Raw genomic sequence first — 26324 nt, 5'->3', positions numbered from 1 at the left:
ATTTTTGTAAAATAATCGGATGCAAATGACACCAGAAGTCTCTTACATTCAAGTCACAAAATAACAGAAGTTCATAAAGGCTGAATCAGACAAAATGACCAAGCGTCACAAAACCATTGATTTTACGGTTATTATTATTTTTTTGGTGTTTCTGTAAAAACTGATATACGGTAAAGCAATAATACTGCACAATTAGGGCTCATTTGTTTACACATTGGTTAATGCATTAACATTAACTATTAATGATGAGCAGTATTTTTCATAGCAGTTCATGTCTGTTCATTTGATTGAAATTGTTCATGAAATAAAACTTTTAATTCATTCCAGAGCAAATGAATAAATATACTGAATATTATCAAAAACCATAATAATAATAATAAAACTAATCTTCTAGGCACTAGGGCTGGCTAGTATAAAGTTAGAAGTTTTATTTTTATATTATTTTTTATGTACTTTTATTTAAATGGGTAGTTTTTAATGGATGCATTTTATTGGTAACTTAAAAAAAATTGTCTTGTCATTAAAGTTTACAAATATAGCTTTTTATTTTTTTAACTAAGATAATATAAATTGCATAAATTCTCTGAAAAAAGTGTTTGCTAACACTACTTGAAGCCTTAATATTGAAGGCATTATATAAATACTATTATTGCATTCATTCTGCCTTGTAATGCACTTTATAATGCATTTTATGATCTTGTGGATAATTGTAACCACAGTTATAATACATTCTAAAGGTTTATTAGACATATTATAAAGTACAATGCATTAAAACATAAAACCAAACCTTAAAATATTATAATGCATTTCAACTTTGGTTACAAAAAGATAATGCATTACATTATGAATACCTTTATAATGCAAAATACATCAAGATTTTGAATGTTACAGATTCAAAAATATTTACTCAGAAAAAAATGTGATGAATTGCATGTATTTATTAAAATGTACAGTTTTATATTTACATGTAATTGATAACTTTGATAAAAATCCCATACTTTCATTTGTATTACATTAATGTTAACAGATTTTTTTAAATGATTTTTAAATGTATTAGTAAATCTTGAAATAAACGTCAACTAAGATTAATAAACGCTATAAAATCTCTAAGAAAAAAATCTGGAAATGTTTTCACTCAAAAATGTGATGAACTGCATATAAACACAAAACTGTCTTTTATTAGAGTTGATGCACACTTATTAAAAAACAACAGTTTCACATTTACATCCATCGTTTACAAAAATAGCTTTTCATGCTGTATATGGTTATAGTGACATTTCATAAAGAAAATATAAAAATTAGTGCTGGGCAATGATTAATCACATCCAAAAGAAATATTGTGTACATATATATATATATATATATATGTGTGTGTACTGTGTATATTTATTATGTATATATAAATACAGGCACATGCATGTATATATTTAAGAAAAATATATGTTATGTTTATATATTAAATATATTTATATATAATATAAATTATATGAATATAAATATATACATGTAAATATTTTCTAAATACATACTGTATGTATATATGTGTACAGTACACACATATATATGACCCTGGAGCACAAAACCAGTCATAAGAGTCCATTTTTTTAAATTGAGATTTATACATCATCTGAAGCTGAATAAATAATATTTCCATTGATGTGTGGTTTGTTAGGATAGGACAATATTTGTCTGAGATACAACTATTAGAAAATCTGGAATCTGAGGGAGCAAAAAAATCTAAATATTGAGAAAATCTCCTTTAAAGTTGTTCAAATGAAGTTCTTAGCAATGCATATTACTAATCAAAAATGAAGTTTTGATATATTTACGGTAGGAAATTTACTAAATATCTTCATGGAACATGATCTTAATATCCTAATGATTTTTGTCATAAAAGAGAAATGTATAATTTTGATCCATACAATGTATTGTTGGTTATTCCTACAAATATACCTGTGTTACTCATGACTGCTTTTGTGCTGCAGGGACACATTTTATATAAAGAAAAACTTTTATTTTGGATGTGATTAATAAAAAGGACAGTGTTGCTCTACAGTCTGACGCACTCGGACTCGGGCTCGGGCTCAGGTGTGTCGATGAAGAACACCTGTTTACCTGCAGGGGGCGGAGTCTCCAGGTGACTGCCCACACCTGAGTCAGGGTTGGGGGCGGGGTTTGCCGGAGGGTGTTTTTTCTGGTTCTTGTGTAATTCGCGGTTCTCCTCGGCTCTGTATCTCTGGCCGTCCGCCTTGGCCTTGATCTTCTTGAAGCGCTTGAGCTTGACGGCGTCTTTGGCCTCGCCGCCGCAGGGCAGCAGCACGCTCACGTCTCGCCGGAACTTGGAGCTCAGGCCGAAGTAGATCAGAGGGTTGTAGAAGCTGGCAGATTTGGCGAAGAGCCGCGTGAAGATGCTGGTGAGACTGGGCACGTGGAAACCCCAGGCTGACCACATGGACACGACCGCGTACGGAGACCAAGCCAGGATGAATGCCGTGCAGATCACTATAGACACCTGACAACAACACGGCATTGAGTTTAACACCTGAACATCATCAGGAGCAAGAACACTGCTGAGAAACTCTCAGAGCAGGATGTGATGCGTGTCACACGTCTGAGAGATGAACTGATACAAAATACCTCATTCTGACATGAAACCATATATTTTATATACATATATAATATACATTATATTTAAAAATATATATAGAAATAGAAATATTAATATATAATTTTAAATGATTACTAATATATATTTATTTAGTGGATTTTAAAATAGTAATATCAAAAATATACATTTTATTTAAAAAATATAAACATACATTTTAAAATATGAATAAAAAGAATGGAGAGAACTGTAATTTTCATCGTAGATACACCTCAACTGTGAGAGACAGAATATTTTTTTTTAAATCCAGAAAATCACACAGTATGATTTTTGAATAATTTCCATTTTATTGCATGAAATAAGTATTTGATACAATAGAAAAATAGAACTTAATATTTGGTACAGAAACCTGTTTACAATCCCAGAGGTCAGACGTTTCCTGTAGTTCTTGAGCAGGTTTGCACACACTGCAGCAGGGATTCTGGCCCACTCCTCCATACAGGTCTTCTCCAGATCTGTCAGGTTTTGGGGCTGTCGCTGGGCAACACGGAGTCTCAGCTCCCTCCATAGATGTTCTATTGGGTTCAGGTCTGGAGACTGGCTCGGCCACTCCAGGACCTGGAAATGCTTCTTACGGAGCCACTCCTTAGTTGTCCTTGCTGTGTGTTTGGGGTCATTGTCATGCTGGAAGACCCAGCCACAACCCTCTTCAATGCTCTTACTGAGGGAAGGAGGTTGTTGTTCTCGTTATACATGGCCCGATCCATCCTCCCCTCAATACAGTGCAGTCGTCTTGTCCCCTTTGCAGAAAAGCACCCCCGAAGCATGATGTTTCCACCCCCATGCTTCACGGTTGGGATGGTGTTCTTGAGATTGTACTCATCCTTCTTCTTCCTCCAAACACGAGTGGAGTTTATACCTAAAAGTTCTATTTTGGTCTCATCTGACCACATGACCTTCTCCCATGCCTCCTCTGGATCATCCAGATGGTCTTTGGCAAGTCTGATTGATTGAGTGTGTGAACCGGTGTCTTTTATACAGGTAACGAGTTCAAACAGGTGCAATTAATACAGGTAATGAGTGGAGGATAGGAGGGCTTCTTAAGACAAACTAACAGGTCTGTGAGAGCCAGAATTCCTGCTGGTTGGTAGGTGATCAAATACTTATTTCATGCAATAAAATGGAAGTTAATTATTTAAAAATCATACAATGTGATTTTCTGGATTTGTTTTTAATATTCTGTCTCTCACAGTTGAGGTGTACCTACGATGAACATTACAGATCTCTCCATTCTTTATAAGTGGGCAAACTTGAAAAATCAGCAGTGTATCAAATACTTATTTGCCCCACTGCATATATAGATAATAAAGAATTTTCATCTACTTTTTATTTACCTCTATTTAAATGGATTTTTAATGAATACACTCAATTAATAACTTATGCATTTATAATAATGCATTTATTATTCAAAAATGAAGAATGAGTGCGACAAAATAATTTTTTTGTTTCCTTTCCTAATAATACATAATAGAGTTAAAAAGTTCCAATTATGTTTTTTATTTTTTTATTCCATGTTGGTAATAAGCTTCCATGAAATAGGTACATGATTAATTCATGTAATACATTTTTTATTTGCAAAATTTATGACCCATTTGGTTTAAACGATTTTAAGTAATCTCAGTCAATTAATAAATATCAACATATTGTATATTATTATCACAAGCCTTAAAATTGTGTAAAAACATTAACAAATATTTTTTATAAAAATATAGAATATAAAAATTTCTTTAAATGGATATTTTTAATAGATACATTAAAATAAGAACTTAAAAACTGCATAGTTGATTTATTATTCTAGAATAAAGAAAGCGTCTGACTGGATGTGTATCTTCTGGAGCACTGAAGAACAGCACTGAGACTCACGATGGTGACGTCTCTCTCGATCTTGCGCTGTCTGTCGGTCAGGTCTCCCTCGGCTGACATGGCGTTTCCTCGCTTCACCGTGTTGATGATGGAGACGTACGAGAACAGCATGATCAGCACGGGGATGAAGAAGCAGAAGATGAGGATGGAGATGATGTAGGACTTGTGGATGGTGGAGTAGTTGGCTTTGACCCAGTCGATCTCACAGGTGCCATATCCACGATCTGACCAGAAGACAACAGACTTCAGCCTCTCCATTAACCCTTTCACACCCACCCTCCACATCAGCGTACAATAATATAATAACAGCTAAATATGGGACTATAATAATTATATGATTTATGTAATATAATTGCATACACACACACACACACACACATATATATATATATATATATATATATATATATTAATTTAACAATTGTATCTGTTGTATTATTTCTATTTAAATTATATAATTTTATAGAATAATTACATAATTTAATATTTCTATAATTATAAATTATTTTTATATATAGATGACTTTAAATAAGTCATTTATAATTAATAATAAACAAAACAATTGTAGCTATGTTGTACTTCATGAATATATATATATATAAAATCTTAAATATATTATAAAAAATGAATAAATTAGAATTAATGATAAAATAATTGCACATATTTTGTCAGTTTATGAATTCAGTAAAATCACTTCACATTTGGCAAAAATATAGCTAACTTGTTAACTTAATTGCATTGATATATAATATAATTACTGATATGTTACACTTACATATTATATATTGATATATTACAAGTATTATGTATATTTAAACTACATTATTTTAGCAAATATTTATAGAATTATGTAATACATTTTAATATACAATACTGTACTTCATATATAATTTATTTATAAATGTATATAATTTTATATTTTAAAATTTGTATAATATAATTATGTAAGTTTTATAATATTGTTATATTTACAATCTTTAAATAAGTTAATATTATTTATTATATAAGTATTTATATTTGCACTATATTATTTTGTAATATATATATATATATATATATATTATTTAAAATTTGTTATATATATATATATATATATATATATATATATATATATATATATTATAATTTATATATAATAGTTATCTGTGGTTTATAATATTATTGTATTTATTATCTTCAAATAAGTTGGAATTAATAATAAAAAATAATAGTATGTATATGTGGTCACTATGAATTTGTACAGCTTCAGTAAATGCTATTTTTGTTAGGTTCTATGACTGAAGCACATCTCAGGTTTTTGACAGTAATATAACAGAGTTAACCCTTTCACAGACTGACCTGTGTAGCTTCCCCAGCCGAGGATCGGGGCTCCGGACCAGAACAGGGCTCCTGTCCAGATGAAGATGACCGACGTGAACACGGTAGCGTTAGTGATGCAGTGAGCTGTGAACACACACACACACACACACACTCATGTTAGAGCGGATCGACTCAGACGAGCTCAGGCTGAGAGAGACACACACACTCCTACCTTTACTGGGGTGACAGCCCTTGATGAATCTGCTGATGCTGATGACGGTCAGTGTGTTGATGCTGCCCAGACCGAAGACCAGCGTGAAGAAGCCGTCCACCTGAGACGCAGAACACACACCGATCAATCAATCAATCAATCAACATCTGCATTAAAATGTCCTAGCAAACATATTAAAGATTTGATTTTAATATTTAGTTTCACTTGTCATTTATTACTTTTATTAAAATCGTCCCATTTTTACTTATTTCAGATTTTAATTTTGACGTTTTAGTAATTTAGACATTTTGTTGCATGTTTTTGTCATTTTGTCAAGTTTTTTTAAAACATGTCTATATATTGTTAAGTTTTAGTTATTTTAGTACTTCAAATTAGACAAAATGAAAAATGCTGCCAGAAATAAAAAATAAAAAACATATATATATTATTTAACGTAATCATTTTTTTAAATGTTTTTGTTTTAGTTAATAATAACCCTGTTTCCTTCTTTGACAATTTTTGATTCATTTGATTTTTTAAATGTATGTAGTTTTAGTTTATTTAGTAATTTTAGTTTTAGTAATTTTCAAGTTTAACAATGAAAATGAGAAATAAAATAAGTGTACATTTTATTTTATTTCAAGTAACAAAAAGGTTTTTTTGTTTAGTTCACTATAATAATCCTGTTTTGGTCTGATAAAAGCATATGGACGCACTGAATATGGATGACAGCAGAAACATGATCATAATTACCTTTAATTGAATTAATGACCAAAATGAGTTAATGATATTTTAATGGTATCTCTGAAATGTGAGAATGAATGGCTGTCTGTGTGTGTGTGTGTGAGAGAGTGTGTGTGTGTGTGTGTGTGTGTGTGTCTGTGTGTGTGTCTGTGTCTGTGTCTGTGTGTGTGTGTCTGTGTCTGTGTCTGTGTGTGTGTGTGTGTGTGTGTGTGTGTGTGTGTGTGAACCTCTTCATGGGTTTGAACTCACACTCGACACAAAAACACCCTCTGACATCCATTCTCATCTGTACAAACACCACACGGGAACAAATAACACACAGAACAGAAATAATCCACCCTGAGAAACATTCACTCTTCTCATCTCTATATATGTATTATCTGAGCTCCTCCAACTACCCACAATTCCACTTCCTGTACCTGGCAGGTCCACACAGAGGTGATGAGGTATCCGTTATCCCTGAAGATGTTGAAGATCTCGAGGATTCCTCGGGAGTATCCGAACACGGAGATGCTGGCGTCAGAAACGGCGAGGTTGAGCGTCAGATAGTCTGTGGGCTGGAGAGACGATCTCTGCTTGAACAGAATGAAGATCACGATGCTGTTGCCAAACCACGACATCCAACCTGACAAAAAACACACACAACGTTCTCCATGAGAGCATCACTGTAGGTACAGATCGGCAAACAAGAACTGAAGCGACTCCAGCGGCACAGAATGGCCTTAATAATAGAAAAACTATTGGTTTTAACTTCATTGTATACATTGCATTATTTATTTATTATTTCAATTATATTATTTTATCAAATAAATACATGATTTAATTTATGTATAGTTTTGTATACAGATATATATTAATTATAAACAATATAATAATGTGACATTTATAATATTATTTTATTATAATCTTCAAGTGAGTAATTTATCATTAATAATTAAAAAGAAGGTATTTTAATCACTTTATGGACTTATGCTGCTTCAGTAAAACCATTCTTCATGCTTTTTGAAAATATAGTTAACTTAATTGTATTCATACACAACATAATTACCCAATATAAATATGTTACACTTACATACATATTATATATTAAGTATTATTTAAATTATATTACTTAACAAAACATGGTATAGTTTTGTAAATTACAATTAATATTTAATCATGTATATTATTACTTATATATATATATATATATATATGTGTGTGTGTGTTATTAATTGTAGTTTAATAGAAATAATTATGTAATTATGTATTTATAATAATATTTATTTATTCAAATATATAACCTATTATTAAAAATAAAATAATATAATCTTCATTTAATCTTCAAATCATATAATTTATAATTTATAATAATTGTAGGTACATTGTCACTATGAGTTTATGTTGCTTCAGTAAAAGCATTATTAACAGCTGGTGAAAACAGTTATATAGTTAAATATATTATATAATTACTGATGTTACACTTGCATATTATTGTTATATTACAAATATTATTTATATCCAAATTATGCTCAACTTTTTTATTAATCATCAGTAAACATCTAGATTTATTTTAGGTTCATTTTGTTGGTTTAATCACTGATGCACATCTTTAAATGTACAGATTTCAGTCTAATATATTAATATAGGGTTATATAAGCGTCTACTAAATGCATAAATGTAAGTATCCTGATGGTATATATGAATGTGTTGATCATTTAGTAGAATATTACATTGTAAAAGTCTGATGAACTGTAACGGATGAACTGATTACAGATCAGAGTTTGAGCTCCACAAATAAAGCAGTCCTGATTAACTCTCTCTAACGACCCTGGCAGACAGATAGACCCCCCCCCCCCCCCCCCCATCAGACAGAAGATCTCCAGACCTGAGCCGTAATCCACACATTCATTACTAACATTAACGAGAACAATTACTCCTGCATCTTCAACATAATAAAGAAAGAAGCTCTGTGATAAACAGCTCTTGATGTTTCTATAATGCACAATATACATAATACAAAAACATTAAGATTAACTGTACTATAATGCATTACATATACACTGTAAAACTCATATTACAATAAGCAACTTTTGTTGTTTCCTAAAAACTCCTAAATATCCTTAAAATTAGATCAAATTACCTGAGAATCAAAAACAACACTATTTCATCAAGTCAATTATATTGACAAAATACAAGTAGATTCAAAGCATATTCTGTACAACATCCTTAAAACTGAATCAAATTACCTAAGAATCAAAATTAAAACTTATTTTCAGAGAATATCTCTCAAATCTACTTGTATTTTTTTCAAGTCAAGTCACCTTTATTAACAAAATACAAGTAGGTTTAAATTATATTCTCTGTGATATCCTTAAAACTAGATCAAATTACCTGAGAATCTAAATTAACATTTTCAGAGAATGTATCTACTTGTATTTTCAGAGAATGTATCTACTTGTATTTTCAGAGAATGTATCTACTTGTATTTTCAGAGCATGTATCTACTTGTATTTTCAGAGAATGTATCTACTTGTATTTTGTCAATGAAGGTGACTTGGAAAAAATACAAGTAGATTCAAGGTATATTCTCTTAAAATAAGTGTTTATTTTCATAATAAGACTTAATAATCTATATAATATCCTTACAACTATATAAAGCTAAAACCTGTGAAACAAAACTATTGTCAGAGAATCAGGAGCATCGGACGGGGGTAATAGTGGAACTGAGTAACAGGGGCCCTTGGCGAGGGGGAAGGGGCCCAATGATATATTGATTATTATTATTAATATGATTGATAAGGTGTTGTGTTGTGAGGGGCCCACCCCCTTGGTTGTGTGACCGGGGCCCAACATTTGCTGCTACGCCCCTGCAGAGAATATACATTGAATCCACTTGTATTTTGTCAGTAAAGGTGACTTGACAAAATACAAGTATAGATTCAAAGCAGATTCAGTATAATATCCTAACAACTGGATAAAATTACCTAAGAATGAAAATTAAAACTTATTTTCAGAGAATATATCTTGAATCTACTTGTATTTTGTCGATGAAGGTGACTTGTGTTGACACAATACAACTATATTGAAGGCATATTCTCAGATTTGTTTCACAGATTATTTTTTTATCTAGAAAATTATTTTGTCCCGTCAGATGTTTGAAAAAAATAAATTTTTAAGCATAGGAAAATTGTAAACCAGAATAAAAATACTGGATATGATTGTGAACTTAAACCCGATTAAAAGCGTTCACGAACAGCAAGCTTTGAATGCTTATATCTTCTAAATGTGAATATTGTCACTGTTTTAGAGCACACTGCCTTATAGATAACCTTAAGACTAACATATTAATACTAACACCCAAAAAAACTTTAATTTTGATTTCAGGGGGACTTTAAGCTGAAAAAAAAACAATAGAGCCATCACAGAAAATTCTAACGGCTTCCACTACAAATACCATTACAAACCATAAACTTTTAACCTTTAAAACCATTAAAAAATGGTTTTCTGTACTGTGTTTTGGAACATATTCCATTAGGATTTATTGGTTTTAACAAGCCACCAATAGAAGGTGACCAATTAGAGACCAACAGGGTCCATTACAGTTTCCATTCAAACCAATACAAGTCCCATGATAACCAGTAAAACCATTACACATTTTGTGATGGTGTCTATTGTTTTTTTCATCAGAGTTGAAAGTTGCAGATAATGTAAAACGGATGTAAAGTAACAAACAGAAGAGTGAAGTAAAACCGCAGACTGACCCAGAATGAGCAGATACACGCCGATGATCGTCTCTCCCTGATCGGACAGCGGCGGGTCGCGGCTCATCAGGCTGAAGTTGTTGTTCCTCCAGGGGATGTTCACCACCTGAAGCGGGTTTTGCACAGACATAGCGGCTTCCCGAGCGTCTAAAGAGTCATGAACGAACGATTCTCCACCTGCGGCTCCGTTTAACGCCCGCTCCGCTCTTAAGACGCGCCGCTTCTCCGCTGAGTGACTCTTTAAAGCCGGTTAAAAATACCGAGAGGAGAGACGTGACGCCATAATCCAGCTTCAGTCAGGAGACACACACACACACACACAAACGTCCTCTTTAAACAACATCTCCATTACAGTTTTTTACAATCAGTTTGCTAATATTTTCAGAACCTTGATGTCACTTTTCACAACTCTAGACACAAAAATCGAAACGGTTATCACTTGTAACACAGGCGGTCTAATGTTCAAAACATTGCATTGTGCATCACATCTTTAAAGAAATCTTGTACTTGCACAATCATTGGTTCAAATTTTTTTTTACTGTGAAATACCATTGAAACATAATAGATCACCCACACACACACAACCGATAGTTTCACTGTCATTGTTCGTACAATCATTAAATATTGTAGAACAGAATAGGTGATACAGGTTTCATTATGGTACTACATGTACAGTAAATACATCTCTGTAAAAGTACTGCAGTAGTAGAGAGAATACTACAGACACAGTGGAATCATTGAACAAAGTTTGTAATATATTGATGCAAAACACTACAGTACAATCACAACATAGGTTTATTTGAATCAAAGCAAAAATACAGTAATTAGCTATGAAATAGAAAAGAAAGTACTGCAAAACATCAAATGCAGTGTTCTTCAACTTGCTTGTACTGTAAGAAACAAAACAGGAGTGATTACTGTACTTCTACATGGTCATCAACTCTGTGTTGTGGATTTGGCCACAGGTTCTCATCTACATCACAATGGATGTTTTCATTAGCCAAACATCTTGGAAAAAAACGGATGGTGAATCCAGGCCTGACACTCGTCTGCTGTGATGTCATTGCAGGGGTCATCCATGGCCTGGAGAAGAGTGACTTGTTCATGAGGGTGCCTATCATGAACCTTCCATCTCCATGCGGAGAACAATTCCTCAGTCGGGTTAAAGAAGGGAGAGTATGGGGGTAAATACAGGGTGGTAAATTGTGCATGGGCCTGAAACCATGCTTGCACCACATGAGCATGATGGAACCTGACATTGTCCCACACAATGACATAGGTCACACCTTCAGCTCTACAAACCTGATCGAGCTCATCAAGAAAGGTGACAAGGAGAGCTGCATTATATGGTCCAATATGAGGTCTGCGTCCCACCACACCATCTTCTGATATAGCCGCACACACGGTAATGTTGGCCCCACGTTGTCCAGGTACTTGGATGGTTGCCCGCTGGCCAATGAAATTCCAACCTCTCCTCCTGGTCTTGGCCAGATTAAAACCCGCCTCATCCAAATATATGAATTTGTGATGTTCGTCATCAGCATCCAGCTCCATCACCCTCTAAAAATACATTTTGGAAAGAGATTACTGTACAATGTAGAATTTTTGGGAATGTTTTTACAACAGCCATCTTGAAACTGAACTCACCTGAACATACTCAGTCCTCATTTGCTTCACTCTGTCTGCATTTCTTTCGAAAGGCACACGGTATAGTTGTTTTATAGATGCCTGGTGCCTTTTCAGTATGCGTGCAATAGTCGGCACACTTATGGATGCCACATTGTTGAACATGTCTTCATTGTCCAAGATATGCTGGCGAATTTCTGTAAGGCGAATATCATTTCTGGCCCGAACCAAATCGACCACAGCCTGCTCTTGTTGGTCAGTTATTCTTAGCCTCTGCCTCCACTATTTGGCCTGGTCACAATTCTACAGGGAACATTAGAGTAAGAAGACACTTGGTCACATCACCTATTCTGTGATACACATTGGTATGCAGTCATTTGACAATTGAGAGTAGCATAATGTTTAGTGCATGCTGATAACTTACCGGTTCTCATTGCGGAAAGTTCTTATCGAGGCCACGGTTGACCTTCTGAGATACAAATATCATGGTTAAGCTATGGTTAGTGAAGCATAACCACTGGTGGTTACCATGGTTTAACTAAAATAACCAGTTACATGTAACTAAATTACTTAATTTAAATACAAAATAAATGTAATTATAATTAGTTATAGTTCCTGAGAAAAAATTGTGTAATTAAATTAGGTTACAGTTAGCCTACTTATGAAAATATTAAAGAATACAAAGAGGGTTACATCTGAATATTTTCACACACATACAGATTGATTTCTTTCATAAATTTCAGTGATTTCTCTAAAATATGAGACAGTAATGTTTCAGGAGTTTAGGACACATGCTTATTTGATAACTGTTTTATTTCCTGTTTGGGTTTATGTATATGCTCGCTGATCTATAATACAGAACATTTATATAGATCAGTGTATATGCTTTATTTACTAATTATCAAATATTTTAATTTCAAAAACAGTATCATAGCTATTAAACTATATCTTATGATTTTAAATCTGTATTTAACCACAGAATGATCTCAGAGTAAATATATCTGCTAAAGTCTGATTCTGTGGTGTCTGTGCTTTAAAATTAAATTATTATAATCATAATTCAAGTGAAGGATTCTGAGAGTAATCAGTGTTAAATACTACTGTAAAGTTAACCCTGCCTGCTTTACATGTTTCATAATGATTAACAGTTGAAAACATTTGTTACAAATTTAGAAAAGTAATCGATATAATCCGTTACATTACTTTAATAAAGTAATTGAAATCGTTACACTGCTGTTACATTTTAAATACGGTAACAGTTACCTTCCTGACACTGACAATAACCATGTTTTTGTGTTTGTTTTTGTTTATTATAATAAAAACATGGTTAATTTTCATAAAGGACGGTTTTTTAATAGTAACGCAGATGTTAGAAGACATTTGGGGAACATTCTATTTGAGAATTTTGCAAACAATGTTATTTTTTAACCATTCTGAAACGTTTACAAAGCGTTAGATGAACATGCAACTAAAACATTAGAAAAACCTTTAATGAACAATGTAGAAGTAACACTTTGTGAGCAATATTAAAGATCGGATAATGTTCTGTTAATATCAACTTTGAGAGAACCTTGCCAAAACGCTTCCTCCTCGCTGAGCAACAGGAGAATTTCCCGTAAAGCTATAAAAGCATTATTTCTGAATGAATGTTCAAAGCTTAGTCAGACTGTAATGATCCATTTGATCAACTTGCAAACATTATTATACTTTTGAATGCTCTCTGAATGCTCTAAAAAAGAACATTAGACATGAACAATAGTGTTTTTGTCAAAGTCATCTGGTCTTTAATAAAGTTCACATGGAATGTTTTTTTTCTACAAGTTTTTAGATGGATGTTTTTTTTATAGTTTCAGAATGTTTAGAGAGAACATTTAAAAAATGACACTGTTTGCAAAATAAACAAAAGGAGCCGTTCCTTTGTTTTCTATAACATTTGCATAACTAAAAAAAGTTAAATGTTTTAAAAACTGAACAATCAGAATTTTTGTAATTTTTTAATTCAAAAGCTTCACCTCAAGTAGCATTGTTTCAGGTTTTTGAGGCTGATAATGTCCATCACTGTTATTGCATGTCTTGTGTTGTGACTGATGGCAATGCAATGTTTTGACTTGAACACAAAAGAACTTGAAGAGCATGAATGGTGCAAAAGTGTTGTGTGTGTTATGTAACTACTTTTATTGACCGTTGTAGTCTCTATCAATGAACTATGCCTTTAAGGAAAATATAATGTGTTTGTGTTTAAATGAATGTTATAAAGTATATAATGATGCTGCTGTCCGCGGTGCTGAACTGGAGATCAGTGCTCAGTGGAGACTGGGTGCAAATAATTTTTTTTTTTTTTTGCAAAATTAAAAAAATAAAAATAAAAAGTGTATTAGATGCATCATTACCTCTTCAGCTATTAGTGTAAATGATGCTGAAATGAAAGGCTGTTTTATGAATCCTGTAGACCTGAGTGATTCCAGGTGAAAAGGAACAGACTATGAACTAGGTTTGGACGCTCTGACTGTGTTGGGTGGTCAGAGGGAGACTGTTCTTGGATCTTGACTAATAGGATCTGTGAGTTAAAGAGTTGAGGATCTGGTAAAGAGCAGACGGCTTCAGGATCATCTCTGCGGGACTCCTACTGATCAACATTACATGCATTAGATGAAGTAACAGCACATGATTTAACATAGATCAGTTTAATACTTAGTAGTAGTGGTTATAAAAAGTCCCCAGTGCTTAAGGCTGGTTATTTACAGTCGCAGCATTGACAAACAGGAACTATCATTTTCAATATCCAGAGCCTTTCATCTTTTGTTTGGTTGGTTTTTGTTCTTTTTTGGTCAGCGGGTGCTAATGTTAGTGGGCTTTTATCTGGTAACCACTTTCACACACTCTAGAGTATCACAGATTAATCTTTTGTTTCAAGCCACTTTTAATAGAACCAATCTGTTTAAGAGGAGTGAAAAGTGACGAGTCAGAGGGATAAACTGAGACAATACACCCATTCTACTTATGACAAATATGACGGATTTCTGAGTTAATAATATAAAATATCTGGACTCACTCAAAAAATTTAATTGTTTTTGAATTGCATTTAAAATTGACATGCATTTGGATACACAGTTTTACATTTAGTCATTTAGCAGATGCTTTTATCCAAAGCGACTTCCAAATGAGGACAATAGAAGCAATCAAAACCAACAGAAGAGCAATAATATGCAAGTGATGTCACAAGTCTCGGTTAGCTTAACGCAGTACACATAGCAAGGTTTTTTTATTTTTTATACATATAATAAATAAAAAGAAAACAAGTAGATAGAATAGAAAAAGAATAGAGAACATTAGTGTTAGAGGGTCTCAATTTATTTATTTATTTACATTTTTACAAAGAAAGAAAAGTCGAAAGACTAGAAAAATAATTAAGAAAAATAATTATTTTTAAATTATTTTAAATAATTAAAAAATAATTAATAAATAAAATGAACTAGAATAAATAATAATTCTTACAATTGCAAGTTATATCTCACAATTCTGTTTTGTTTTTTTTCTGTTTCCACCACAGAATTAAAGAAAAAATAAGTCACATTACTTTCTTTTTTTTTTTTTTTTTATCCCGTGGCAGAAACACGTTTCCATACTGACCAGACGGTTATTAATTAATTTTTGCCACTCATGAAAGCATGTCTTTGGGTTGTTAAACTGAAAAGACATTCGGGACAGCAGCTGAAATAAAGAAGCCGTCTGTATGATGTGCACATAAAGAGAGACAAAACGTGCAAAAATAACAGCTTGTACAGCGTGTGCTCAGTAAAGGGACGTCCGTGTGAACTAACAGGAATGAAGTGAGCATCCAGACTCACGTGTGTCTGTCAGCGAGCCAGAAGAGACTCATTTGTCAAACAGACCTCTCCTCAGGGCCTGGTCCCAACGCTGACGTCTGCAAACATCAAGGTTATGATGAACTGCAGCATCAGCAAGTTCCTGGAAAACACTTTATTCTGAGACTTAAGATTAAAAACCTGCAGCCAGTTTCAAAAACCCTTTATAGTTCATAATCTAACCTTCATTTAACCCTAGTGTCTCACACAATCTCCTCATGTCTACTGTCTCTGATTGATAGTTCAGAGCGTTTATCCAGCAAAACCTTTTACTTTTACCAGAAAAAATCTAATAAATTAAATAAATTGTGAACTCTGAATTTTGAGGGGAAAATAATAAAAATTGTGAGATGTAAACTCCCCCCAAAAATAAAATAAAATAGGCAAGATGTAAACTCAGAACTCTTGATAAAAAAAATAAAAAAAAAGATGAATAAATAAATTCCTAAAAATTGTGACGTAACTCAGAATTTGAATAAAAAAGCTGCATGTAAATTCACAATTCTGAGAAAAGTCTGGATTGAGATAAAAACAGGGTTCCTGCTCATTTTCCTTTTTTAAATTTCATACTTTTCCAGACTCAAATTTCCAAACTTCTCAGTATTTTCAGACCATATTTAACATAAATGGTTCATAGAGCATTATTCTCACCTTTATATTTGGTATATAGTAGTCATCTATAAATAATTTTATTTTCTCAGCGTTGTTTTCATTGATTTTCTCCAAGTGACAACCTACAGAGTCCCAAAATAAAAAATAAAAAATACAGATTTTTACATGGATGCAAGAAACTATTCACATGCACATGGGATTTCTAGTTTTATATAACCTTTATATTTGTGCATCACTATGAATAAAACGAGAGCATGGATGCACATGAATTAACAGAGGTCTACTTGCTCAAAATTGGGCTTTTCTTATTGCATTACCTCTAAAATCCAAACATAATATCCAATTTAACATGACACGAAATGGGCTGATGACAAAATTTGCCAAGTTCAAGGGTCTATAAAAAAAGACTGGCACTGTAACAAGTGTTTAAAATGTGGCTTTCATTAGAGCTTTTTGTCATATTATAAGGCCTTAGGTCTCTTTAACACAAAGTTTGTGGCGGCCAAGAAACCACACCGTGAACTGTGCTGAGGCACGATCGGTAGCTCTGTGTGCATCGTCCTATGCTGTTTAACGGTTTCTCATGAGCACACAGAAGTCTGTATATTTTTTATTTTTGCAAAGGTACTTGAGTCTATGTAATACGGTGCTCAGAATATTCAATATGACCTGTATTTTGCATAATCAAAAAGTGCATATTTGACAATCACTAAACATCTGCCATGAAATCTCACTTGTAATATTACTGGTTAGTAGTAACTGGTTTTGTGGTCCAGGGCCATATATTCTGTGGTAGAAATGAGCTTACAGAGGTCCGACTGTGGATGTTGAGGTCAATCGAACACCGAGTCCAGATCCGTCTGTATCACTCAATGAATGTAATCCACCATCAGCTGGAAATAACCTGCTAAGAGGATTGAGAGGCATGCTGGACAGTCACAGCAACAACCTCACACAAGCTATAAAACGCTCCATTAAAGGCAAATGAAAGACACAGTGGATGGATTCAGGCTCATATCTGTGAAGCGACGGGGTCAGAGAGTTCAAACATTCACCTTGAGACACTAGAAAGATTTCCTCCCACTGAAATTCAAGGTTATTAAAGTTACTAACTGAACCATTTTAAACTAATAAAGCTACTTTTATAGAATGAACCGTGATGCAAATGAATCTTTCTTAAAGGCACAGTAACCGCAAACACCAATGTAGTAGTATTCCACAGACCAATGAGGATTTGTTATCGGTTATATGGCTTTGACAAGTCGCTTTGGATAAAAGCATCTGCTAAATGCATAAAGGAAAATGTAAATCACAGATAACACAAGCATTCACACTCAACTGTAATCTAGAATTACACAAACCCAAGCATAATCAGTGCACTTCAATGCTGCAGTTCATTCACAAGCTTTGATCACAAAATATCATTCAAATAAACACAGATTAGATCAGAGATGGAGACAGATTCTTTATTTACAAAAGCCAAAGAAGCTCAGAACACAACATCTGAGCGCCCAACTACGTGAAAAGAGTAAATAAAAAGAGAAATAAAAATCCAGATGAAAGCAAAACTGTTCTTGAATGTTTTCAGAGCTCGGATCAGATCAGGTCAGCCACTGAAAAACAAGAGTTTGAGAGATGAATGTCTGAAACACGGTCTCAGGAAATCATGACTTTATATTTCAATATAAGCTGAACAGATGACATGTTCTGTAGATATAGATCAGGGGTGTCCAAACTTCTTATAAAGGCGGAGAGATTCAATGATGTGGACAAACCAGGGGACCGGATGCTTCTCCATATATATATATATATATATATATTTCTCTGTCATTCCATTTTATTACACATTTATTTGTGCTTTAGAAGTAAATAAATGAACTGAAAAATAAAATGAAAGACACTTGCACTGACTAATCTTGAAATATATCCATGCCTTTGTTTTGTCTCGAGATGCACACCAGTAATGTTTATTATAAGCCACATTTATAAGAATGACTAAAGAGTCCTAATTCTGGCTTAGTTTAAGCCAGGCCCTAGTTGACTAAAACAGGACACGTTAACTAAATGAGATAAAAGCTACAAGTTACATTTGACAAGACAAAGGCTAAATTAAAACTAGAAAAATGAACACTACTCTGCTCCAAACTGGAACGCTTCTCATGGAATCTCACAGCGCTGTTAAATAATCATCACTCGTGTTTTACCGATACATCTGGCCTAAAATTTAGTGCGGTCACCTTGTGTTGACATTGTGAAAATGTACGATTGGTAAATTGCATTTGGCGGGCCACATATAATGTGTGAGCCTGGAGCACATAACAGTCATAAGAGTTTAATTGAGATGTATGCATCACTTTCCATTGATGTATGGTTTGTTATGATAGGACAATATTTGTCTGAGATACAACTATTAGAAAATCTGGAATCTGAGGGAGCAAAAAAATCTAAATATTGAGAAACTCTCCTTTAAAGTTGTTCAAATGAAGTTCTTAGCAATGCATATTACTAATCAAAAATTAAGTTTTGATATATTTACGGTAGGAAATTTACTAAATATCTTCATGGAACATGATCTTAATATCCTAATGATTTTTGGCATAAAAAAAATTTGATAATTTTAACCCATACAATGTATGTTATTGCTACAAATATGACTGCTTTTGTGCTGCAGGGTCACATATTTCAGTAGACAAGCTGCAGGACTTTGGACAGCCCTGATATAGATGTATCTGACTGTGTCCCTGCTCACCGTTCATGGGCATTTCATCGATCTGTGTGGAATAGTACTGCTCAATATCACGCAGGATACGGATGTCGTCATTCTTCACAAAGTTGATGGCCACACCTTTCCTGCCATAACGACCCGATCGACCAATCCTGACGAGGAAATCAACATCTTTCACATTCAGACAGAAACCAGACTGACAGCTGATTCCAGGGATATTCGATCAAAACTCTCCGAAAGTGTTATTTTAGTATCAGTGATATACTATAGTTTGTATTAATAGATTACATTTTTATATTTTCCACTAATTTATTTGTTTGCTTATATTGCTATATAATGGCATCTATGGCTATTTTCATGGCAAAATCAATGTATAAAAAAATAAATAAATTGTATTTATTATTTATAAAGTGGTAGTGAAAAACAACTAGTGGCAACCAACTCACATCATTATAACATTTTTTATAACATTTTAATTTACGTTTTAGTAATTGTTTATTTTTCCATTTTTAATGTCTATACACTTTTTAATCATTTTTAGTGTAAGTATATAAAGAAACTAAATTTAAATGAAAAATGTTGCTTGACAATTAAATAAAATGGGTTTAATTGTTTTAAAAATATTTTCAGTTAATGTTTATTTCAAGCAACAATTTATAATAATTAAAACTGGCCTAAATGTGGATTAGTCTAAAGGGTTAAAAACCCCACAGAAGCAAGATACAACAGTGGTTAAAAACCCTCATTAAAACCAGATTTTTGGTTTTCTTCTTCAGTCTGAACTGAGATCAGAATCAAACGGTTTTCTCATCAGATGTACACAATGAGCTCACTCCGTGTCACTGTGTTGTACCTGTGGATGTACAGCTCTCTGTTGTTGGGAAGATCGTAGTTAATGATGAGCGAGACCTGAGGCACATCCAGACCTCTGGCCCATACGTCTGTGGAGATCAGCACTCGACTACACAAGAAAAACACAAGATCACAAACACTTCTTACTGACATGTTTTTGCCTCCAGTGCAGACGGATTAAATGTGGCATCAGACCTTTTATTGCTCATTGTAACGTGTATCTGAGTAAAACTGATTACTTAAAAAACTTATAGGGTGGGGCTTGGTTCTGTGCATCAGTTGTTGATTGGATGTTGAGATGTGGGCGTGGCTCTCGTGAGTTTGATCTTGAGGGGCGGAGTTTAAGAGCACTACATTAACATGCATTGAGTTTTCCTTCACGCGGTGGATCGGAGTTTACCTGGCTCCAGATCTGAACTCCTTCATGATGGACTCGCGCTCTTTCTGTGGCATGTCTCCATGCATCGACGACACGGTGAAGTTCGCCTCCCTCATCTTTTCCGTCAGCCAGTCCACCTGAAAACAGACATGAGACGCCACTGCTGTTTCTGCATGTAATGCAACTGTGTTTTAAAATGTGATTAAGAAGCATTACTGACAAGTTAGACTACAAATCAATACACTAACAGTCACATGATCTTCAGAAATCATTCTAATATACTGATTTACTGCTCAACAAACATTTCTGATTATTATCAATGCTGAACACAGTTGTGCTGCACAATATTTTTGTGGAAACTGTGATGCCTTTTATTTTTCAGGATTCACAGATGAATAGAAAGTTCAAAAGAAAACTTTCGTAACATTATAAATAGGGATATGCTGGTATAAAATTTTCATGTGATTAACTGCTAATGCTTTTATCACCGTATACAGTATTATCACAATACTGACATTTAGCTACAAAACAGTGTTGTCATTAGGGCTGGGTGATAAAACGATATGTATCGCGATAGACACGTGAACGACATCAATAAAAAATGTGTTCGATAAAACGTTCGATATTTTTTATTCTTCGTCGGAAGAAAACAAAGGCTGCGAAGCAAGTTTGGTTGCATTAACAAAGGCACTCGCTCTCTGGTAACCTAGCAACGTAGGGAGTGACACGCTAACAGCCAATCATGTAACAGTATCATGTTTGGTTGCGCCATATCATTGTCTCGTGTCTAAGTGTGCACGCGCGGCTGAGAGTGCACGTCTGCAGCCAGACCTGGCTGGTCTGCTGGATTCCTCTTCATAAGCAGAAAATGAGTGCCGCAGCGAGCGAGGAAATTGTAAATAAAAGAGAAAGTCAGCTCGCCAGTATGGCAGTTTTTTGGATATTATAAGTCTGACCGTAGTCAGACCAAATGTCGTCTGCAAATTATGCAAGACCGTCGTCCCCGCCAAGACTGGTAATACCACGAACTTGATGTACCACCGTAAAAGCAATATCAATAATTATCGATATCGACCGATATGAAACACTGATATCGTGATACAGTTTTCAGCCATATCACCCAGCCCTAGTTGTCATAATACAGTATAACAGCTTTAATAACTTTTTTCTTATAACAAAAACCACCTGACCATTTAAATACAATAAAGCAATACACAAAAAAAGTATAAAGTTAAACATTTTAGACAGATTAAAGCGCAAAAGAATTATAAAGACCAATACGTATAATTTTACAATAAGATCTCATTAGTTACTCTTAGTTAATGCATGAACATTAACAATAAGCAATAGCTACAGACACTTAAAAAACAAAAAACTCAGTTCATTAAATAACAGTTGCAACTTTTGATTTTAACAACGTGTTATTAAATATTGGAATTATTACCTTAGATTAATGTTGTGGATTGTGACCAGTTGATGGGAAAAATATTCTTTAAATGCATTCAAAATTCTGAATAATTTGTAATAAATAATTATTTTCTGTATTTTGCAGTATTGAGCAGTAAACCAGTATATTATTATGATTTCTGAAGATCATGTGACACTGAAGACTGGAGTAATGATGCTGAAAATACAGCTGCAGATCACAGAAATAAATTATAGTTTAACACAGATTCACATAGAAAACAGCTGTTCTGAATTGTAATGATTTTTCATTACACTTCATTTGACAAGACTTCTTTCAACTACATTAAAATCCTATTTATTCAAAACTACATTGGCCATCTAGTTATCAAACACTACTGCTAGTCTAGTAAAGGTGGTGTGGTTTATTGTGGCGGGACTGACCTTGCGTTTGGTGTTGCAGAAGATGACCGCTTGTGTGATGGTCAGTGTGTCGTAAAGGTCACAAAGAGTGTCGAACTTCCACTCCTCTCGCTCCACAGCCACGAAAAACTGCTTAATACCCTCCAGCGTCAATTCATCACTGCACACAAATGGAAACATTTTAATTCAACAGGTTCTTCCAAAGGCCCCGACTGAACAAAAATATGAATTTGCTGCAGATGCTGATATCTCTCTGATGAAATTCTGAAGCTTGTGATGTTAATCTTTATAACAGTAGAGCAGATACTGACATAAAATGATCTAAATATCAGCGATCCCTCTATATCTCCAGTAATATGTCTCAGTAAGATGAGATTGAAATGATCCAAACATATAATGCAATGCTGATTGAGAGATGAAGAAATAAGCGCTCCTCAGAAGATGTGAGATGAAGATCATTCCTCCGCTGAGGAACAGAGAAAGTAAAGCTTCTGGAAACAAACGCTCCTCAAAAGATCCTGATGATCAGATTTGAGACGCACTGATTTTACTAGAAAATGATTGATGGAGAATCAAGTAAAGCTGAGCTGCTTCAGTCCAGTAAGAGTTCATCTGGAGATATTACTGCAGTTATTCTGACCTTTACTTGATCAAAATCAGTCAAGATTTGACAGAAAAAAGCTGGACGTTTCTACAATTACAGTAAAAGAGCTTTTACTGGATAAAACACTCAACCAGACGACAGAAGACATGGAGGAGATTGTGCGTGAAACAGGTTTAACAGCAAAGTTTGATCATTTAGAGGCCTTGCATATAATATACGGTAGCTTTGTAGGGTTAAAACAGAGCAAATGATCTCTAACTGCTCACCGTTTGACCAGGATGCGGATGGGGTCGGTCATGAACTTGTTGGTCATCTCCAGGATCTCGTGTGGAAGCGTGGCGCTGATGAGACACACCTGAGTGGCAGGAGGCAGGTATCGGTACACGTCATAGATCTGTTCCTTAAAACCTGCAGAAACAAAACACAGTCACGTGAGAGCTGAACCCAACATTCACCAGTTCACACACACGATTCAGAAGGGTATTATGACACTTTACCTTTGTTGAGCATCTCATCTGCTTCATCCAACACCAGCATCTTAATGGCACGAGTCCTCAAACTCCTCCTGCGGATCATATCTGACAGAAGATGACATTTTACAATATTAGAAAACACTCAGAAGATTCATGCACACTAAAGAGTCTTCTCTTAGAAACTAAGCTGGAAAAACAGCATGCTCAGACGTCGCATTAGTACGTATGCATGCATGCATTTGTGCATCAACATCCATTCAGTATTTAGCACCTTCCCAGGGGTGTTGCTGCTCATTTCAAGTGCAAAAAGGTCAAACCGAACTCACCGAACACTCGGCCGGGCGTTCCAGCCACCACATGCTGACCGTAGTCCAGCTTCCTGATGTCCTCGCCCACGTTTGTGCCTCCGATACAGGTGTGACACTGAACGTTCATGTAGTCGCCCAACGCCAGCAGCACCTGAAGAACAGAGGAAATCATGTCAGACTAGGGAGGTTAAAAAAGAAAAATGTGCAACTGTTTTCTAAAGTTTTGTTTTACCTTCTGGATCTGTCCTGCTAACTCTCTGGTCGGAGCCAAAATCAGCGCTTGAGTCTCTCGAACCTAAAGTCAATAAAGGAATTAAGACATTTTTGTGACGGAGGAGGAAGCAGGATTATTATTGTTACCTTAAAAAAAAATCATTACTTGAAATAAAAATAAACATTGACTGAAATGAAATTAAAAAAATTATATTAAAAAAACAATAAAATAAAAGACAAACAAAATAAAGATTTCAGCAAGTTTCAATGGCAACTTTTTAAATTTTGTGTTTAGTTTAAGTACTAAAATAACTAAAATGTAATAAAAAAATTAGACAAATCTAAAAAAGAGAACTATTTGAGGTAGTCTCCATCTGTTTAGTTCAAGCTGATGTACTAAAATATGTAAGTTAATAAAAACTACAGAAATTACAGTACAGTACTACAGTAACATTTTTAATTTTAGTTTAAATTGAAGTAATAAAATAATTCAAACTTAAATATAGCAATATTTTTTTTTTAAATCAGCTAGTTTTCAAGGCAGCATTTTTAATTTGTGTTTAGTTGAAGGATTTTGAATAACTAAAACCTAATAAAAACTAAACACGTATTTTTAAAAAATTATAATAAAAATAATAACAATTTCTGAAACTGTAAATATACAATGAAAACAGAAAATAAAAAAACAAAATCTAATGGAAAACTAAACACCAGACGTACCTGAATATCCAGACACTGCAGCACTGAGATACAGAACGTGGCTGTTTTACCGGTTCCAGACTGTGACCTGGAGAACAAACAAGCCGTGTTAGTGCATTCACTCAAAACCAAACATACACAGATGTTTACTGCATTTCTAACTCCAGCGTGACTTACTGGGCGATGACGTCTCGTCCCTTGATGATCTGTTTGATGGCTCGCTGCTGGATGGCTGATGGTTTCTCAAAACCTGAAAGCAATAAACAACATAATAAAATAAACACCTGTGGTATTTACATAGTATTGTGCTAGTGAACAGAACTGTCTAATAACAAGACATTATCCCAATGATAAACACCCAACAATATCAATAAAACTGTAAGAATCAAATAACCTTATATATGCATTAACAACTTCATTCTGATTCATTCATTATGAAACATGTAAAGCAGGCAGGGTTAACTTTACAGTAGTATTTAACACTGATTACTCTCAGAATCCTTCTTTAATTATGATTATAATAATTTAATTTTAAAGCACAGCCACCACAGAATCAGACTTTAGCAGATATATTTACTCTGAGATCATTCTGTGGTTAAATACAGATTTAAAATGTTTTTGAAATCAAAATACTTGCATAACTGTTATCTTAATAAAGCATATACACTGATCTACATAAATGTTCTGTATTATAGATCAGCGAGCATATACATAAACCCAAACAGGAAATAAAACAGTTATCAAATAAGCATGTGTCCTAAACTCCTGAAACATTACTGTCTCATATTTTATACAAATCACTGAAATTTATGAAAGAAATCAATCTGTATGTGAGGGAAAATATTCAGATGTAACCCTCTTTGTACTCTTTAACATTTACATAAGTAGCTAATTTAATTACAGTTACATTTATGTTGGTTACACTTTATTTTAGTGCAATTATACATTTAAGTACTGAGTAATATTAACGATATGGTTAGGATTATAGGGCATGTAATTATGCATAATTTATTATTATAATAATACTAAGCACATGTAACGTTTACCCTGAAATAGAGAGTTATTTAGTAATTAAATGAGGTAATTTGGATCGATATAAACACTGTCGGTTTGTAATGAAGATGATAAAGGGGCGGTTATTGATTAATATACCGGTGTTGTTCAGCTGTAACGTGCTCATAACGGTGTTCTGGAGCAGTATAAGCTGCTATGTGATGAGTTTGAGAGGTAAATGATGTTATTTGTGTGTTTGTACCGTACGCGTAGATCCCGCGCAGTAAATCTTCCCTCAGGCCCATCGTGTCAAACGTCGGAGTCACATCCACCTCTTCGCTCGTCTCAAACTCGATTTTCGTCATGTCTTCCTCTTTCATGAGCCTCTTCCTCACGGGAACTGCGGCGGTGGCCATAATTATGACAGATTTTGATTATAAATTACGAGTTAAAATATGAAAGCGCGTCCACAGGCCGAACGGAAGAGCCGCGTGTGTCGCAGCTGTGACGCACAAAGCAGGAGACGCGCGGTGACGTCACCCGCACTCGCCCCGCCCACTAAACGTTTAAAGTCTCTTATATTTTACCATTTTTTGTTGTTACAAATTATGTAGGATTATGA

General features: G+C 34.1%; 2 protein-coding genes across 2 annotated transcripts; both read right to left on the bottom strand.

The window, feature by feature from the left end:
- Positions 1–1698: 1698 nt before the first annotated feature.
- Positions 1699–10758, bottom strand: LOC306855205 (opsin-5-like). The gene is made up of 6 exons (XM_079393699.1): positions 10526–10758; positions 7202–7407; positions 6060–6159; positions 5867–5971; positions 4529–4752; positions 1699–2512 (listed from the first exon to the last, which is right to left on the bottom strand). The coding sequence occupies exons 1-6, from the start codon at positions 10653–10655 to the stop codon at positions 2051–2053; spliced, it is 1227 nt and encodes a 408-aa protein (XP_079249825.1). The 5' UTR covers positions 10656–10758; the 3' UTR covers positions 1699–2050.
- A 7317-nt stretch (positions 10759–18075) lies between these two features.
- LOC306855006 (eukaryotic initiation factor 4A-III) lies at positions 18076–26240 on the bottom strand. The gene is made up of 12 exons (XM_079393377.1): positions 25965–26240; positions 24887–24959; positions 24731–24797; positions 24030–24092; positions 23816–23948; positions 23514–23594; positions 23283–23424; positions 22434–22572; positions 20607–20722; positions 20208–20315; positions 19379–19506; positions 18076–18242 (listed from the first exon to the last, which is right to left on the bottom strand). Exons 1-12 carry the CDS (start codon positions 26116–26118, stop codon positions 18226–18228), a joined length of 1221 nt encoding a protein of 406 aa, XP_079249503.1. The 5' UTR covers positions 26119–26240; the 3' UTR covers positions 18076–18225.
- Positions 26241–26324: the final 84 nt, after the last annotated feature.

The sequence above is a fragment of the Barbus barbus genome (assembly GCF_936440315.1).
Source record: "Barbus barbus genome assembly, chromosome: 35".
In the NCBI taxonomy this organism is placed as follows: Eukaryota; Metazoa; Chordata; class Actinopteri; order Cypriniformes; family Cyprinidae; genus Barbus; species Barbus barbus.
This window is presented reverse-complemented; position numbering and strand designations above follow the sequence as displayed.

Coding starts and splice junctions, on each gene's coding strand:
- LOC306855006 (XM_079393377.1), bottom strand. CDS start 26,118: ATGGCCACCGCCGCAGTTCCCGTGAGGAAGAGGCTCATGAAAGAGGAA. Junction 24,798..24,886: donor GGACGAGACGTCATCGCCCA/GTAAGTCACGCT, acceptor TTTGTTCTCCAG/GTCACAGTCTGGAACCGGTA. Junction 23,595..23,815: donor AACGCCCGGCCGAGTGTTCG/GTGAGTTCGGTT, acceptor ATCTTCTGTCAG/ATATGATCCGCAGGAGGAGT.
- LOC306855205 (XM_079393699.1), bottom strand. CDS start 10,655: ATGTCTGTGCAAAACCCGCTTCAGGTGGTGAACATCCCCTGGAGGAAC. Junction 7,408..10,525: donor CGTGTATCTGCTCATTCTGG/GTCAGTCTGCGG, acceptor GTTTTTTGTCAG/GTTGGATGTCGTGGTTTGGC. Junction 5,972..6,059: donor GGGCTGTCACCCCAGTAAAG/GTAGGAGTGTGT, acceptor GTGTGTTCACAG/CTCACTGCATCACTAACGCT.